The 18,835-nt window shown below is 39.4% G+C and overlaps 2 protein-coding genes and 1 pseudogene across 2 annotated transcripts; 1 reads left to right on the top strand and 2 right to left on the bottom strand.

Annotated features, from left to right (window-relative positions):
- Nucleotides 1-2,200: 2,200 nt before the first annotated feature.
- LOC121741143 lies at nt 2,201-6,511 on the top strand (annotated as a pseudogene).
- A 52-nt stretch (nt 6,512-6,563) lies between these two features.
- Nucleotides 6,564-7,280, bottom strand: LOC121741144 (eggshell protein 1-like). Its single transcript, XM_042133843.1, has one exon. It carries the CDS (start codon nt 7,177-7,179, stop codon nt 6,802-6,804), a length of 378 nt encoding a protein of 125 aa, XP_041989777.1. The 5' UTR covers nt 7,180-7,280; the 3' UTR covers nt 6,564-6,801.
- A 7,943-nt stretch (nt 7,281-15,223) lies between these two features.
- On the bottom strand, nt 15,224-16,664 carry LOC121810739. The gene is made up of 3 exons (XM_042211483.1): nt 15,846-16,664; nt 15,503-15,739; nt 15,224-15,415 (listed from the first exon to the last, which is right to left on the bottom strand). Exons 1-3 carry the CDS (start codon nt 16,662-16,664, stop codon nt 15,224-15,226), a joined length of 1,248 nt encoding a protein of 415 aa, XP_042067417.1.
- Nucleotides 16,665-18,835: the final 2,171 nt, after the last annotated feature.

An 18,835-nucleotide genomic window follows, 5' to 3' on the forward strand; every position in this document is an offset into this window, starting at 1 on the left:
GCATCCGCTCGACCTCTCCATGAGGTACCCCCATATTCAACGAGTCGTATATATAGAGTTTTAAAAAAAATTAATATACCGGACGTCCGACCCACACCACAATGGCGGACGTCCGCCCGCCCATCGTCCGCACGTCCGAGGACATCCGACGTCCTTACGGGACTTCCGTATTCGAGTTGAAACGCCACAATGGCGGACGTCCCGGTCGCCCGTCGCGGATGTCCGACCGGACGTCCGCCATTGGAGATGCTCTTAATTTTATCATTAACCTTTTGATTTTTGAGACTGCCACCTTTATTTCTTTATATAATTGCGTTGTGGTGAATTCGGAAACAATAAATCTAACAACTCTCGTATCGTTAATAATTTAAGAGATGCCATGCCAAGGTCGGTCTCAATCTTTTGCATTTTTACTCCTCTCCTGCTTTTTTTTATGTTTATACTCCCTTCGTCCCCCAAAGTTCATCCCAATTTAACCGGGCGCGAGTTTTAAGAAATTGTTTGACGGTGTATTAAACGAAAGTGTGAAGTGGTATAAGGGTCACACGTTGAGGAGATTGATGGTGTATTTAATGTCTATTTTTTGTATAATTACAAGTGGGACAAACTTTGTGGGCCGGACGAAAATGATAAAATGAGACAAACTTTGGGGACGAATGGAGTAATATTTACATTTGAACTTCACAAATGATTGGGGTTTGGTATTATTTAAATCAAGAAAAGTGCAAATGTGTGAAACCTTCTACATTAAATATGAATTTAAATTATATGGTTTCGAAGTTAGTTAATCCAAATATAATTGGGATGTTTTAAGATTTCTATAAAATAATGGCAGTCTATTTAATCAAATTAAACTCTATCCCATTTTATTATGAAAACAAGCTAGATATAACGTGGTACTTAATGAGAGCTGTGAACAATAAACGACATCAATTCAATAATTTCTTTCTAAACTGCAACTCATAATTTGAGTAGTGGATAAGTAAAGGTTCGTGCCTTTAATTACCAATGTTAAATAACTTATGAAAATGGGAAAATCAATGATTAGCAAGCAAAATCTGAAAATAAATTATACTCACATGAACATTCAAAGTTTCAATAGGGGTTAAAAGTACGAACACCTAATCCAAAGGGGCCAAGTCATATTTTAGTGGGTTGCCCAATCCTATCGAGATTATTGTATACTCCATCCGTTTCAGAAAGATTGTCTCAGTTCATTTTTTGCACTCGTTTTACAAAAATAATACTCCCTCCGTCTCGGGCTACTCGCCCCTTTCATTTTCAGCACGGAGATTAAGGAATGAGTGTATAGGAAAGTCAAAAATTACGACTGTAGTTGAAATTTTTTACTAAAAATGAAAAGAGTGCAAGTAACTTGGGACGTCCAAAAAGGAAATAAGTGCGAGTAGTGCGGGACGGAGGGAGTAATAAATAGGTAAAATTGAAAGAGAGTAAAATAATATAAAGAATAATGTAGGTAAAACTATTCTTTAAAGAATAATATAGGTAAGACTATTTTATACATTATTCTCTCTTTTACTTTATTCTCTCTATTTTAACTATTTATTATTATTTTTGCAAAACGAGTGTGAAAAAGAAAATTGGACAATCTTTCTCGGACATGGGGAGTATTATTTTATTGTTAATTAAAGAGCCTGCAAGCACCGTTGATGTTCACCTACCATTTTAATAACAATACCCCAAAAATTCATACACACCGTATAACAACAAATCATACTAATACAGTAATACTATCTAAATTATTTATTGAGAGGAATCGTACTCCTACTATACAAGAAAGTGTTGCGACATCCTATCAATGTAGTTTATTACTTGTGGTATTAATTTTTAGATACAAGAAAGTGTTGTGACATCCTATCAATATATGTGTGTGTATCTACTCTTTGCTTACTTTAGTTTTATTTAGCCTTTTTTCACCCATTAATAAGTTCGATTTCTTTGACTAAAAAATATGTGTTCATAATAATACTATTCAAAATTTGAAGCTTATGAGTTATGACTTTAATGCTCAACACGGTATCAACTCCATATCCTTGCTATTTGGCACATATCCATCTCAATAAAATAAAAATTTTAAATTAAAAACGAAAAGAAATTATCAAAAAACTTCTAGAACATTTATTATTTCTATAACAAAATTAATTTTATTTTCAAAGGAAAGTTCGTCTCTTTCAAAGCCGACCATGGACAAGTCTACAACACATTTCGGCTTTCTCTCTACTCTCGTTTTGCAATTGAATCCAAATTATCTGAAATTCTTCCCCTCCAAGCTTAAACGCCTTCTTATACTTTTCTAGCATCCCCAAATTAAATTATCTGGACGTCAAGATATCTCCTTTCTTCGTTTCTGCAATTGGTATTTCATTAAAGCTGATAGTCATTAATATGGCGGGCCGTTACGATAGCAACCCTTTTGATGAAGAGGAAGAAGTTAATCCCTTTTCTGTAAGTTTATTATTCGTGACAAGCTATGAATTTTCAGCCGAGCCCACCTTATGCGCTCCCTTCAATTTCCCAAAATTAAATGTGCATACTATTACAAATGCAGAAATACTGTAGTCGTAAAAAGTGTTGTATAAATTGGGGTTTTTTTATGATTCTGATTGCCTGCTACCTCGTGTGATGCTTCCTTCTGCTGTAGTTCTTGTGATACACTTCTGCTTGAGAATTTCATGTACTAGTTATTTACATTCCTCCTTCGGCGGTTGTGTTGCAGATAGTTGTTTTCATGCGATTTTTCTGAAGGAAACTTGAAATATGGTGATTCTCTAGCAGGTTGGATAAGGTGTTTGTACTCCACATAGTTGTTGTGTTTGACTCTGATGCTTCTATGTTTTTTGATTTTTTAACTCCAGGATGGAGGGAGAAAAGGTACCTCCGGCGGAGAATCAAAGTTTAGTGGAGGCTCATTTTATACAACGGTAATTTCCTCTTCTTTATTTCTCCTTTGATGTAGAACATTTTGATAATTGTCTTAGAATCTTAGATCTTTGATATTCATGTTAGTATAGGTATCAAATTGACCATATGACATGTGATTTCTTTCCCATACCTTTTTGTGCATGTAAACAAATTTTAGACCATTGTGGCGGTGGTGGTTCTCCTAAGGGTTCATATCAGCAACATGAAACTCTTTTACTTAAAATACGATTCAGTCATTGTGGAAGGAGAAGTAATTATAGTTGATCATTGTGATAGCCGGATCATGGCTTGGAGGAATACTATTAAGCAAATCAAAGGAAAATATATCATGTGTAATATCTGAGTACCCGAATTTTTGTTCAATATATTATAGTACTAATACTTTTTCGCAGCTTGAGTGTTCTTCTCTAGTAGTTAGGAGATTACTTCTAGAGAACCTTGTATTTCTTTTGGCAAGATTAAAATTGTCATCTTTGTGCAAGTATAACACTGATTATCCTTTTGTGTAAATTTTGCGTGATCAGACTACTGGGAGTGCTCCTTCCGCTACAAAGTCAAGGCTTTCACCTCTTCCACCAGAGCCTGCTGATTTCTACAATCCTACAGCCCCAGTTGATATTCCTCTTGATAATACTTCGGTAGCTTCAATTTCTTTCTTTAGATTGTTTAACTTGCAGTCAAATATTCTATATCCATTCCTTTGATTGGTGTTGTGATCCAAGAAATTTTTATATTTGGATTTGAAACAGAAAGAGAGAGAGCTCCAGGCAAGAGAAGCTGAATTGAAAAGGAGGGAACAGGTATATGGAATCACTATGTCACCACAAAATTCTCGGCATTTCATACGTACAAATTGTTATTTGGTGCCATATTTTTAGGGAAATACCATACTGGTCATTTTACATTACATCATCGTGAGTACCTTTTATTTACAATATTGGCAGTTGATGATGCTCTACGGAGGAACATCATTTAAGTGTTTGTCAAGATTGATTTGAGGCATGTTTTCTTCTCCCAAAGTTTTGTAGGAAGCTCTATAAAAACTGATAATTTCTTTCTTAAAGTATATTTAGTGGCAATTGCAGTATTCATGCGCTAATAAAAGGATCTATCACTATGTATATGTGTTTAGTTATTAAAAATAAAACTCCCTGCGCACATTATTTCCTTGACAAACAAATCTAATTCTGCAAGCAAAATTAGGTCAATGCGAATAATTTGAAGCCTTATGATGAGTGAGAGCACTTGTATGCTCTGCATACATTATGTGAACTTTAACGGATACTGCAAAGAATATCTGTATTAGCATTGGTTGGTTAGTGGATTGCAGTAAAACTTTCTTGGCTCCTACATTCTGTATTCAACTCATAAGATCCTCATCTTGCACAACTAGAGTACAAGCTGCATTACTGTAGGTATCCCAAGATGTAGGCCTGATTTATGATGATAATGCTCTGCAGGAAATAAGGCGGAGAGAAGAGGCAGTTGCCCGAGGTGCTCTGCTGATTACAACTTGATCTTTTATTACTTGACAACCCTCAATTAAAAAAATCAAAATCTCTCGTTTCTGTTTTTTATTTTTAGTGGACTGCTTCAAAAAAGCCATGGTGTACTGTCATTGATTTCTTTCTCTTTTCAGCTGGCATTGTTATTGAGGAGAAAAATTGGCCTCCATTTTTTCCTATTATTCATCATGATATTGCAAATGAAATACCAATTCATCTTCAAAGGCTTCAATATGTTGCATTCACAACCTTCTTAGGTATGCAAATAATTTTCCTATATACTTGTTTAATTTTATACATGCCCTCAAGTTACTATTATAAACATACTTGTAACTCATGTCTGTAGAGGGTGGGATTTGGATTGAATTTGCAGGCTTCTTGTTTGTTTACCTTTTTAAAAATGTATCAAAATTTCACTTCTATGTTTCCAAGATGATCTCTGTGCTACTTGATATATTGTCTGCCAAGCATTTGATGCTTAAATTGCTTCCCCCCCGCCCCAATAGTCCAATTAGAACTCATGATTGCTACATGCCAAATAAATCGAACATATCAATGGAATTGGTTATGCAGTGTATTAGTATTCTATATAAATTTCTTTCTTAGGATGTGAAGATGTCCTTCTCCCTCGTCTTTTAAACACTTGCATATTGCAGTTTTAATAATAAATTCTTTGCATCATGCTTCACTTGATTGGAGAGGTTAATACTTGATAGGCTTTGTTTTTACTCTGGTACGTTTTGTAGCTGTGAGTGTCTGTAAAGAGTTAGGATATGACAATCATAATTTAGTACATTATCTTTGTGTGTTGAAACACAGTATTCTTGTCACTCATTTGCTTATTTCTCTCTTTCTCCATTTTTTCCGATCCCCTTTTTTGGGTGCTGCGCTGAGGCTAAGAAGGAGCTCCTTCTCTCACAAATGCTACTATTGATTGTTATTTTCTTTGGTAATCAGGAATTTCTTTTGCACTTCTCTGGAATATTATAGCTGTGACTACTGCATGGATTAAAGGAGAAAGTGGGCATTGTGATCATCATTTCGTGTATCGCTAAGCTGAGTTTTCTTTTTCTTCACTGATTTTATGACTAGAGTTCATTCACTAGGTGTTGGGATTTGGTTTCTTGCAATAATCTACTTCATAGCTGGGGTACCTGGAGCCTATGTACTATGGTATCGCCCACTCTACAGAGCTTTCAGGTAAGTGACTGTTACCTTGCTTGCCAACCACCTTTTTTGTTTTCTGTTTTTATGTAGTTTTCTTTTGGAAACACATAAGAACCCCAAGAACTTTGTATGTCGAAATTGAATAGACATGTAAGATTAGTAACTGCAAAATAGCCATATGTTTATAAGCGTGCACTAAATTCTTAAAAGCCAAAGGTAACAGAATTAATTAGCTGCTGCTCCATTATGCAGGAAAGAAAGTGCTTTCAAGTTTGGATGGTTTTTCCTGTTTTACTTGGTAAGTTCCTTATAATGCTCGATGCAGGCTCTACCTTAAAATCAAGTATACGATCGTGTTGATATCTTATGCCACAACAGATTCACATCGTAAGTTAACTATCAATATACCATATATACATAATCCGCATTTGGGGTTTTAATTTGACTGAGACGGTGTACTGTGCAGAGGTATCTTGTCAGCCATAGACCTCATAGGCGACCATGTTCTGGTTGGGGTAAGCTGAATCCATTAGTAATAGTTGGGATGCAGCTTTGTTTTGAGTTCAAACTCACAAGATTTTGACATACACTCAGGTTTTCTACTTCATTGGTTTTGGATTGTTCTGCCTTGAGACAGTTCTGAGAAAATCCCTCTCAACTTGGCAGCAAGTATACATGTACTTCCGAGGCAGCGGCCAAGCAGCGGAGATGAGGCGCGACTCTGCCAGATGAACCGTGCGAGCATCAATGTAATATCTGCTGAAATACACTTATTCTGTGGATGGAGGAGTGTTCCTCCTTTTCTTGTAATATGTACTAATAGATTGACTGGATTTGAAACATAGACACAACTTGAAGGCTTCTGCAAATCTATTATTTTTTTTATTTTACTTTCACCAAATTATTGTTATACAATAACAAAAGAGAAACTGAACAAGGCCAAGAAAATAGATCAGAATGAGATACCGATATTATAGAGGCCATGAAGCCCCAAATTCACTGCAAAAGTTTGTTACATGCAACAAAATCAAAGCAGCAAATATTCAGTGGAATCACAATCCAATCTAACTAATGTATACATAGATGATGAGTAGGTAGTAGGTTGGCAGCAAGTAAATCTTGTAGCCAACCATTTATAAATACATAGGCAGTCTACTAGTATATATTTAGAGGACACGTGTCCCCATCAGCAGTAAGCTGTGCATTTCTTCTTGCAGTCGACGGTGCAGCCGCCGCCGCCGCCGCCGTAGCCGTAGCCCTTCCCGGAGCCGCCGTAGGAGCTGAAACACTTGGCCGGGCAGGTGAGCTTCTTCTTGTAGCAGGGTCCCTTTTCAGAGCAGACAACGGTGGGGCGTACGACGCCATGCGTGGAACCGCCTCCGCTGGGGCCGCCGTAGCCGCCGCCATAGCCGCCGCCGTAGTTGCCGTAGCCGGGTATGCCGAAACCGTTACCTGGGCCGCCGAAGTAGCCGCCGGCCTGGTTGGAAGTGGAGGGGTTGGGTCGGGTGGCTATGGCTGCGATGAGCCATAGAGAAAAGAGGAGAATAAGAGCAGCTGATTTCATGGTGTGAAGATTTAGAAATGGTGGAAGATATATTTATTTATTTTAAGTAGAGAGGGAGAGATGAAAAACTAAAAAGGCATTAAATGGAGTAGAATTGGATGGCAGTTGAGTTCCTGATAGAGAGGGCCAAAGTAGGTTGGATTGCAAACAAAACCAAAGTCTTTGCAAGGGGCTGTCGCTTTGAAACCACAATTATTTTTCTCATTTTTTGCACTAGACTAAAACTCCTATATCAGAGTCTTACATTAATTCACACCCATTATGCCTGAGTCAACTCCAACAATCATGCATAAAATATTCATTAATCAAAGTATAGGAAATATGGAAATTTCAGGAATTTTTGTGGAAAAATGAAAATGTATGGAAAATTTCCATTAATCAATTTTCATTCATGAAAATATGGAAAATTCAAAATATGGGAAAATTTCCATTAAAGAATTCCACCAATTAAAAGAAAAGGAAAAATTTGCCCAACCCCTTTCTAGTCGCGTCGCCCGAGCGTCCGCATCGCACAACCCCTCCCTCGACAACCCCCGCTGCTTGCCTGTCTACCCGTTCCCCCCAACTGTTCTGTTGCGCATCCCCATCCCCTTCGGGTTCAGAGCATTCCCAACCCAGAAGGTGGGAGAGGTGTCGCAACTCAACAGGGGAGTATGGCATGTTGTGCCGCATTGTGGGTGGACTGTAGTGACGCGACACGGATGGGGGTGGGTTTTTTTTTGGGGGGGGAGGGGGCTGCATGGGAGGTGATTCTTGTATATTTTTAATTTCTAAATCTATAAATACAACCCCAAATAACTTATTTCATCAACAATCACAAAAATTGTATTCCTACGAAAATGTTCACAAAGACCATGCCTGCGATCCAAGCCGAAATTGACAATGAGATTGCTCGTTACGAGTATGTGTAGACACTATATCTATGAGAAGGATGGAGTATATATATTTAGATCTACTATATTTAAATTTTAGTAACATGTGTGATGTGTATTATACATTATGCATTATGATTGGGTTGATTTGATGTTACAATGTAGATTGTTAGACAAAGTGGTGATAGTGATATATATATATAATTCGTTTAAACTTACCATTAATGAAGTATTACTAATTCGTTTAAACTTATCAGTCAACTACGTCTGTCTCAAGGGCATTGCTTGATATTTCATGTATCATACGTATTTAGGGCTTAGGGATATTTCTCTTGACTAATTAATAGCTAGCCCATATTGGATAGGGAGTTATCATTTATTATTAACTCAATCTTACAAATTGCGTTGAGTGGTATAGATAAGCTTCAAATCTAACAATAATTAAGCGCCAATAAAGTATAAATTAATTAGACGGACGGTGTTGTTTTTAGGCTAATCTGCACTAACACACCACTTATCACATTATTACGTTTTTTGTTTAAAATAATACTATAAAGAAATCACAGGGCACGAAAATATTGGCAGTTATATTATCATTCACATGTTTCGTGTTATACCGTGTTTTAAATTATTAGGGCACCCGCAACGCGTTACGCGGGTGTCCCGCGTTCCGTCACGGAGGGACAGGACGGCGGCGCGACGCGTTGCGGCGCCCCGTCTCGTCCCCAGCCCGACCCGATCCCATCCCGCGTCCCGTCACGGCGTGACGAGTGACGAGCCGTCTAGCCACGCGCCGAGGCGACGTGGCGCTCCCAGGGGCCATGCGTGACGCCCACTCGTCGGCCGGCGAGTGGGCATCGTCATGCTGACGCAATAAATTATTTTTTTTAAAAATTAGAATTTAAAAAAATAAAAAAATTTTGTAAACGGTAATATTACCATTTAATTAGCCGTTTTTTATTTTTATTTTTTTACTCTATAAATACTCTTAATTCATCCTCATTTCACACACAACTACACATCTTCTCTCCCCAAATCATCTTCATTTCCTCTCCAATTTTCATCTAACATCTCATCACAAAATATCCGGCGACGGAAATTCCGGCGGTGGCGGCTCCGTCGGGTGGGATCTCAACGCGTTCGGCGACTGGACGAGCATGTACAACACATTGGGTGGTTCCGGTTCGTCGACGCCGGGCACCCAGGGTTCGTCGACGCCGGGGGTACCAACCACCCAATTTTGACGTGGATGCATACGTCCGTCCCTCTGCCCCGCTGTATTCGCAGTGATTATCCCAGATTCGGGAGGATTATTCCGTTGAACCCACTCCGGGAGGAGGCCGAGGTGGTGGAAGCTCCAGGGCAGAGGCGGAGGCGGGCGAGGAGGAAGAGGAGGAGGATCTAGGCCGGCATTCGTACAACAGCAAAGAAACGATGGCGGTGTACAACGCCTGGATCCGTGTTTCATACGATCCCATCGTCGGGAATCAACAAAGCCGGAAGTGTTTCTGGGAAAAGGTCTCCGAGGCCTACCACCAGATCAAGCTGAAGGAGTCCCGCCGCCGCACATATAAGATGCTTCGCGCTCACTTTGACCGAGTCGACAGAGAGGTCAAAAGATTCTGCGGCATCTACACGAACGAAATGGCTCAGTACCAAAGCGGATCCACGGGCGCCGACATTCTGAGGTCGGCTTTGCGCGTCTACCACGACGACACCGACAAACAATTCAAATTTGTTGATGTTTGGCAGGTCGTCAAGGACGAGGAAAGGTGGTCCGGCGGTGTCCGCTCCAGCTCGGGCTCAACCTCCAAGCGCACGAAGCACACGGCGAGTGGCCAATACTCGTCTGGTGACGCCGGTGAGGGCAGCGGCGCACAAGAGGGTGCCTCACAGGAGGTTGAGGGCACGGCCAGCGATGCCGGGGGATCCTCCCATGGGTGCCGTCGGCAGCAAGGGACCAAGGCGGCGAAGGCGGCTAGAGCGAGGAAGGGCCGAGGCGAATCAAGCCAGGCTGGCTCGGGCTCGGGCTCGGGCTCGGGGGGAGGCTCGAACTCCCTTATGGCCATGTACATGACCGCCACAATGAATAGTAATTTAAGGGACGGTTAAGGGACGGAGGGTTGCAGGTTTCGTCCCTTAGTTAAGGGATGGAGTAAAAAAGTACAGTTGGGCCCGCAAATAGTGTTTTAAGGGACGATTAAGGGACGGTATAGTGACGATATAGTGACAGCATTGTAGATGGCTTTAGTACTATAAATTACATGAAATTCCCATTAGTGTGGATGGATAGATTAGGTGTAAGGTATTCATATAGTAATATTGATATAAGCTAGTCATTAATATCCAATGCACAATTAAAGCAATCCACATGCGCCACAGAGACAGCACTACTCTCCAAAGTTCTTTAAATTAGGTATCTAGGTGCGATGAGTAATGTGCTTTAAACAAATAAACATCCTTCTTCTTTTGCTTCTCTCACATCACATAAAATCATCACACTTAAGTTCCAACTGTAAATAATGTGTATACTAATATTATAGGTATGGACCTGCACCTGCTGCTTAATTATATATATATATCTCTATAAAACAGATGTATTGGTGTATCTGCTGGGGGACCAAATACGAGATTGAATGTCAAGTTATATTTAAACTGGTTAGATTAAACCGAGAAATTAATCAGACTAGATATATATAGAGTGCTGATGTTACAAACCAAACAAGAGAACTTATCACAAAAGACTAGTCTGTTAGGCGAGAGAGCCCTTTTAGTCCGGTTGCTCTGACGGCCAATGTTGGACATTGAGTCCGTAACAATCGACCCCCTTAAGGGCCAACGTCTCGTTGGTCACGATTGGATCTTTGCCAGACCACCACTTGGTCACGGCAAGTACTTTGCCCAGCCACCACTCCGAGTCGGCTCCAAACATACTCGTTGGTCATGGTGAGTTTTTTGCCCAGCCACCACTCTGAGTCGTTTGGGCTCTCAATGAAAGCACCAATGTTACAGATCAAACATGAAAACTCATCCCACATGACTAGTCTGTTAGGAGAGAGGACTCATTTAGTCTATAAAACCCACATTGGTTGCTCTTACGGCTGATGTGAGACATTGAGTCCGTAACACATAATTGGAGATATTTTGAATCCCATAGTAATGGTGGGTCAGCAGAGAAGAGAATAGCATAGAATAGTGATAGTGTGTTGATAGGAATTAAAGAGGCAAGATATATGCATTAATAGGAGGCCAACTACTACATGTAGAGATCAATGTGGTTTACAGCCTTGAATTCATGTGCATGTGTAATGTAATCTGTAATGTACCCTACTACCCTTTTACCCAGCCCAACCAAAAGTCCACTCTTTCTTAACGTGCTTATTTTATGAAAGCTCCGTCTCTAACTTCTTCCAACCATTCATTTCTACTCATGTAATAACACCATTCTAATTTCTATCTATATCTTGTTGATTTTCAACAACATCACACCTTTGCACAAACCTTTGATCTAGGTGCCATCATGCCCTATCATCTCTATGGCTTTGCCCTATTTTTTTCAGGTTCTGTTAAACATCTTTTTTCATGTCCATGTTGTGTAAGTCATGTTACTAAGTTCAAATTTGTATGTTATTCCCATATAATAATATTTTGTTGGAGATAGGCACTGATTTTAATATTTTAAAGATTATACACAAATTTTGTTCACGTGTCATAACCTTTGTGGTTTAAATGATATAAGTAGGTGGTGAGTTTGAGATTGATCATATCTCTGATCCAGCGGCGGAAGGCTTAGCCGGCACCAGACCCCGATTCCCCCTTATACGGCCTTCCTCCGACCGGTATCCGGCCCCTGCACTCCAATCGTCCAGTTCCAGCGAATCCCGCTCAGCGCCGCTCTCTGCGTCTCTGAAATTGAATTAGGGGAGAAGACAAAGACTTGGGCTTCTTAATTTTGGACCAATTATTTTATTTTTGGCCTTTAGGGCTATAATCGTATACTACTAAATTAACTAATGATGCTTTGACATTATTAGCCCAAATTAATAATCACGAGTCACGCCCCTGCCGTAGATTTGCATAATTCTGGTAAGAATTTTGATGGATATTAGGGTATGTAAAGGTTAATTATTTGATAAAATTACAAAATATAATAAAATCGAATAAAATAATCTAACTTGCAGCAATAGTGCAGCACGTGATTGTGTTTTTCATGTTTATAAATTTTGTATGCCTCAATGCCTCTTAATTTAATTGGTACTTGGATTTGGACTTAATCTAATATAGATTTGCAAAGTAGAATGAGAGATGAATGGATGAATGATATCTTAGTTGTCTAAGATTGAGAAAGATTTTTTTTAATTAAAAATGAGACAATTCTTCATCGATTTCAAGATATGACTACTCGCTGAAAACAGTTACTCCCTCCGTCTATCATTAGGAGTCTCATTTCTTGAAATCACAAGTTTTAAGAAATGTTAAAAAAAAGTGAGTCAAAAAAAGTTGGAGGAATATGAATTTTACTTGTATATATTAGTTTTAAATAGTATGCGAGTGAAATTGGTTAGTGGAATGTGAGACCTTATTACCATTTACAGTAAAAAGGAACCGAGACTCCTATTCGCGGACGGACTAAAATGAAAAACAAGACTCCTCCTATTCGCGGACAAAGGGAGTATCATCTTGTGTGTCGTAAAAGTTGTACAGACATTATATGTAAAATTAGATATTTTCATATAATATTTTTTTTTAAAAAAATATTTGCCCCGGCTTATTTAATTTTCTGGTTCCGTCACTGCTCTATAGGACAAATATTGATTCAACAAAGTGAGTTTGAGATTGATCATATAGTATAGGACAAACATTGATCCAACAAAATTATAGCTAATGGTTTGAACTTATACCAGGCTGTGAATAGGGCTCTTATGAAGAAAGTTTTGTGCTCTGCAGATTCGGAAAGAAAAGCTCAAAATATTACAAATCATCTAATACACTTTTCTACAGAGATAATAGTACTTATTATAATTATAACTAACTGTAATTTATGGAGTACTTAATTAAATTTTCAGATCCAGTGGATTAGGCCCATTGGATATGTTGCATTTTCCGAGCCCATAAAAAATACTCTATTTTTCATCATCTTACTACATACTACTACTAATCTCATTATATCGATTTTTTACTCTATGACCCACCACTTTACTAGCTACCAATATTTTCCGGACATGAAACCACTTTATTAAAACTCATATTTATACTTTTAGGGCTTATTTAGGAACATAGCGGAATATTTTCTAGTGTTCTTGTGTCAGATTTTTGACAATTTGAGGCTTGAGCTTCCAGTGCTCAATTTGCACTGGGGTCTGGGTGCTTCACTGCTAGTTTATTCTTCTCTTCCGATGTGAATTTTGCTTTTCATTTTCTTAATGATCAAAACCTACATCATCAGATGTCACAATTATTAAAGGTCAGTTGAATTCAACTAAACATTTTTAATGTAAAGTTATATAATACGAACGGTGATGTATATTATGGCATTAAAATTCACACAAAATAAATTATTCAGATTCTTGTATTGTTGTTAGTTGTTAATTGTTACTCCCTCCGTCCAGCAACAGGAGTCCCGTTTTTCCATTTTGGGACGTCCGGGAATAGAAGTCCCGGTTCTACTTACCATATTTGGATAATTAAATTACCCTCCCCCTTCTCACTAATTTACTCAAATGCCATTAAAAAAACACCCCCCCCCCCATATTCTCTCACTCTCTCAATTACCCTCTCTTGACTCTCTCACTTACATGCTCTCACTCTCTGACTCTCGCTTTCCACTTTCTTCCTCCGTCAAAACCCTAATCCACGCCGCCTCCTCTTCCTCCTCCAAATCTCCTCCTCCTCCTCCCCCCACGTCGACCGTCGATGGAAAATGCACCCTCTCCACCCTGATCCCCCATCTATGGGTTAGATTCGGCTAGAAATCGCATTGAACTTCCACGTTGGCCTCGTCTGAATCCGGCGCCGGAGTGGACGTTCGACCCGTCGGAGGGGTCGATCCCGACTCCTATTGCAACCCACCTGTCGCCTATTCCTAAATACTCGTGGGAGGCGGGTGATTCGATGTCTACCGTTGTTCCTGAAACTCCGACGGTCGACGTCCCTCCCTGGACCGATTCCCAGCCCCCTATGTACCTTGAAACTCCAGATCTGGAAGCTATACCGTCGACCATGCTCGAATCTGAGCTTATTGTCCCTGATACGCCGGGTTACGAGAGACCGGAATCCAATTTGGTCTCTGAAGCTCCGCGAGTGAAGAGGCGGAGGCGACCTGTTGAGGAAGAAGATTGGTTCAAGGAGATCCTTCTGATTCTCTTACCTGGCATGAAAGATCTCATCTAAAATTGTGAGTTGTGTAAGAATCACCCCCTGTGTAGGGTTTGGAGATTCTGGATTCGTCTATAAATTGGGTTATTTTGTTATGTTGATTTAGCCACCCCCTTATGTGTTAGGAGGTTTAATATGTGCCTATTTGATGACATTTGTGGTTGGAATATGATGAAATATGTTTTGTTTGACCGATTACACAACTGCATTATCTGATGGAATATATTTGTGTTTGCTGCATTATCTGTTGGGATATGGTTGTGGTTCCTGTTGTGTGTGAAATAGCCACCCCTTGTTTCTGGTTTGGAGGCTTTTCACAATGCCTATGATGACATTTTTCTGAGGTGATTGCATAATGCTTCATTGTTGATGTACTTGATGGAATATGTTTGTGGTTGCTGCATTATCTGTTGGGATATGGTTGTGGTTCCTGTTGTGTGTGAAATAGCCACCCCTTGTTTCTGGTTTGGAGGCTTTTGATCACCCCTTGTTGTTGGTTGTTGCTGTCAAATATGAAAGCCACCCATGTTTCTGGTTTGGAGGCTAGAGCCAATGCCCTATGATGAAACTTTTCTGAGGGTCTCATATTCATTGTTCTGAATATGTGCATTACATTGGGCTTGCACTATGTATGTATACCAAAACACCAAAAAAACATCAAACCCTAACCCAAAAAACATAGGGGCTGACCAAACACACCAAAAAAATTCAGACTACCCTATTCACTAAACACTATGGCCTGACCAACACACCAAAAAGATCAGACCACTCAATCCCATACCCAATCTGATGCTGACCTAGAAGCCAAATGCATTTGACAGAGGCCCAATATCATACATTGCCCCAACATTGTTCTCTGGCATTTGTAAGTAGTGCAGCACATCTCTCACAACAACCTCCTCCACTTCCAACACATTGGGGAGTCCTCCATTTCTTTGTAGTCTGTCCTTGTTGATGTGTGGGACTTTGTATCCATTTCCACCTCTGCACTATAGGATTTCAGTGAGGCAAGCCTGTAAGCTTAGGAAAACTCTGTTGAGAGTTTGTGGTGACAGCTCTGCAAATGAGCTACACACATTCCCCACAAGTTCATCCACAGTCTTGCAAGGTTTCTCATGTTGCAGAGATTGAATTGCTCTAAAAAATCTCAGGTCTAAGATGTTAGTGTCAGGGGAATTAGGTGGTTGACAAATCAGTTGGATTCTAAATCCATCTGAATTGGCAACAACCTGAAAATCTGCATCCATGGCAGTTATGTGTGGGGTTGCATTATCTTGCTGAATGTAAATGTCTTTACTTGCCCCAACAGGCCACTTTGCCCTAATTGCAGGTATAATATGAAATCAAGAACAATAACATAACTAGATGATTATCTTTTTAGAATTATTAAGATCTGATAGAATGAAAAATGTTGCATACCTTTTGGATAAGGCAGTCCCTCATCACTGCCTTTGTGACTGAATTGATTGCTTTGGTTTCCATGGTGCCTCTTGCCCTGTTCTTTGACCTCCTCTGTGCTGACAGAACTTCAGTGAAGGGAAATATTCCCACCTTACCATCATAAGTGGACTGCCCATCTATACCAAAGTGTGGTCTACTGACAGCACACATAAACATGACTTTGGTGATGTATCTCTTGGATTTGCATGTCCTATATGGCTCATCCTCATCCGGCAAGAGGTAGTACCTGTCTGATACCTTGGTCATATAGAACCATTTTTCATCTATATGCACTACATTATGCATGCTCTGAAACTTAACTCTACCTTGAGTAATCTGTGGCTGAAGTTGACTAAGACTCCATCTAGCTCTTGCTATCTTATTCATATTGGTGAGGGCAGGTTTGATTGCATTTGTATGTGGCCTTAGTTTACCTTGCTTCACCCAATGACCTAATGTGCTATTACTCACATTCAATTTTACTGCCATTTTCCTCAGGGATGATCTTTCAAGAGTAGATAAGTTTCTAACCTTTTCTTGATCAAGTTCTAATCTGTCAACATGATGATAGCCTTTAACCTTTCCTTCCATCATTGCAGGTTCTCCCCTTTGCATTTGCTCCTTGGCTGCCTTCCACAGCCTGTATTCTGTCTTCCTACTGATGTTATGAGGTTCTGTTGCCTCCATTACAGCCCCTCTTGATAGTACTCCATCATGGCTATGCTTGAGTAGAAACTGCACCACATTATTCTTGATATTGCTGCTCAAGTGCAGGGTTTGCCTCTGCCCATGATCCATCCCAATGATGAAATTTTTCTGAGGGAATTAAATTTACTTGATGCTTGGGAGTGTTTTTGGTAGATTTTCAGATTTTGAGTTGGTAGGAGGTGGATTAAATGAGTGTAGTTGATGCATTTATAGCAGCCATCACTGTAACTGTACTTTTTGTAGTTCAAATTTCCCTCACTCTTTGTAGAGGGAAATTTGAAAATTTGTCTTCCCTCAATTTCTTTGTAGAGGGAAATTTCCCTCAACTCTATGTAGTTGGTGCATTTATAGTAGCCCGCTATAGCAGCTATGTTGAGGTGATTTCACCTAATTTTGATCAAATTGTAATGGAATGGATATTTTTATATATTGAGTGTTCTTTTTAAATTCAGTTTTCCATGTCTTATTCCCAATTTAAATTTTGCCAGCCAATGACCAAACAATTGCATTCCATGAAATCATCCTCAACGTGCTGCATTATTACATGCAAGCCAACAAAAATTGAAGAATTTGGCTTAATGTTGTAAAGGGACGTAAATTAACCTTTTGCCATTAATTGAAAATTCAATTTTGGCAGCCATCGATTTAATTGACTTTCTTGAATTCCATTGGTTATGCTCATTTTTAATTTAAACTAAATTAGGTGGGTCCCAAATTCCACTATCACAAGTCATTTATTACACACTCCAACAACTTTCTTAAAATTCGTGCCCTGGAGAATTGAGACTCCTATTGCTGGACGGGGGAGTAATTGTTAATTGTCGAGAGTGGCTGCCAAGCAAGATTAATAGTATTAAATTTGGGGAGTGAAATGAAGTGACCTTTTTACAAATGGAAAGATAGTATGACCGGATCAAATGGTCCTCTAGAATCATTAATATCATTCCTCTAGAATCTGGATAACTTCAACTCTTCATTGGCGAAACCTTAACATTTCAATTAACCTTTCGACTATAGTGTTATTTTGTTTTTCGTGTCGCGTCAACAACTATCCAAATTTTCAAAATACATACTATGTTGTGATATGGCTGCAAATATTATTGTAAAATTAAGAAATGGTCATATATTGATGAAATTGACTTAGAAAAACAAAATTGAATCGCCAATTTTGGGTTAATATGGCTTGGGCTTTGGCACCGTTATCTATAAACAGAAAGCTGCACTCTGGTTACAACCAAGCCGCCAATAATGGAGGAACAAAAGCCATCACTACTAATACAATACATGGAATCTCTCGTCACAATCCATTGCATTGCACTCGGTGTGAGTAGTAATTTAAAAATTAAAAGGTGGCGAATTAATAAAATGATTGTGATCTTGAATAATTTGAAATAATAAGATAAGATGGGGACATAAAGGCATGGTGGCACCTGGGTCCTGCCACTATGAGTTTATTTAATTACATAATTGAGATACTAATCCACGTTATGCCGCTCGTGTCCCACAATTATCAGCTTTGCTTCCTTTTTGCTCCACCCAAACGGAACACAGTAAATTATTTCCTAATTCCTTATTGCCCTTTCACAACGTGAGCGTTCTCACTTTGGGCGACGGTAATTACTTCAGAAGGTCAGGGGTATTGTGGGAATCGCATAGTCTATATAAACTAACCACCAAGTTCCCGTCGATAATCAAACTCAATAACTAATTCACTAAACTTGAAGATCAAATCGATTCAAGATGGAAGGAGGGCGCAGAGAGATAATGAACTTGAACATCAACGGCGGAAATTCGTGGAGGAGGAGAGAGCAGGGCCGTCCGATCCCGAGGAGGGGGCAAGTGAAGGCTGCGATAGTTAATGGATTGGCTCACTCTTTATCTTCTATGCTTTCTTTTGGCTCTCGTTCTCAATCCTGACTCTGAAGATAGGATTTTGTGAAATAGGCTGAGATTTGGGTGAAAAAGCGGTTTCCGGCAGGATACCGGCGTCGCTCTGTCCCCTGATGATGCATATGATATGCTAATCAGTTTGGATAAGAGATGTAAATTATTGTGATTGCGCTTCTCCGTTGTATATTCATATCATATCACAAATCAATTTTCTCACCTCAAATATGTTTAATTATTTCGTAATATTTGTTTGGCATCGATATTTCTCTATTTCCAAATTCCTGGAGGATGTTACTGCTTCTCTCCCTAAAAGTTAGTACCATTTTTCCATTTTTATTCGTCCCTCCAAGTTTGTCCTATTTCATTTTTTT

Source organism: Salvia splendens, chromosome 7 (assembly GCF_004379255.2).
Source record: "Salvia splendens isolate huo1 chromosome 7, SspV2, whole genome shotgun sequence".
Lineage (NCBI taxonomy): Eukaryota > Viridiplantae > Streptophyta > Magnoliopsida > Lamiales > Lamiaceae > Salvia > Salvia splendens.

Coding starts and splice junctions, on each gene's coding strand:
- LOC121741144 (XM_042133843.1), bottom strand. CDS start 7,179: ATGAAATCAGCTGCTCTTATTCTCCTCTTTTCTCTATGGCTCATCGCA.
- LOC121810739 (XM_042211483.1), bottom strand. CDS start 16,664: ATGGATCATGGGCAGAGGCAAACCCTGCACTTGAGCAGCAATATCAAG. Junction 15,740..15,845: donor GGGACTGCCTTATCCAAAAG/GTATGCAACATT, acceptor ATTAGGGCAAAG/TGGCCTGTTGGGGCAAGTAA. Junction 15,416..15,502: donor TGGATGAACTTGTGGGGAAT/GTGTGTAGCTCA, acceptor GAAATCCTATAG/TGCAGAGGTGGAAATGGATA.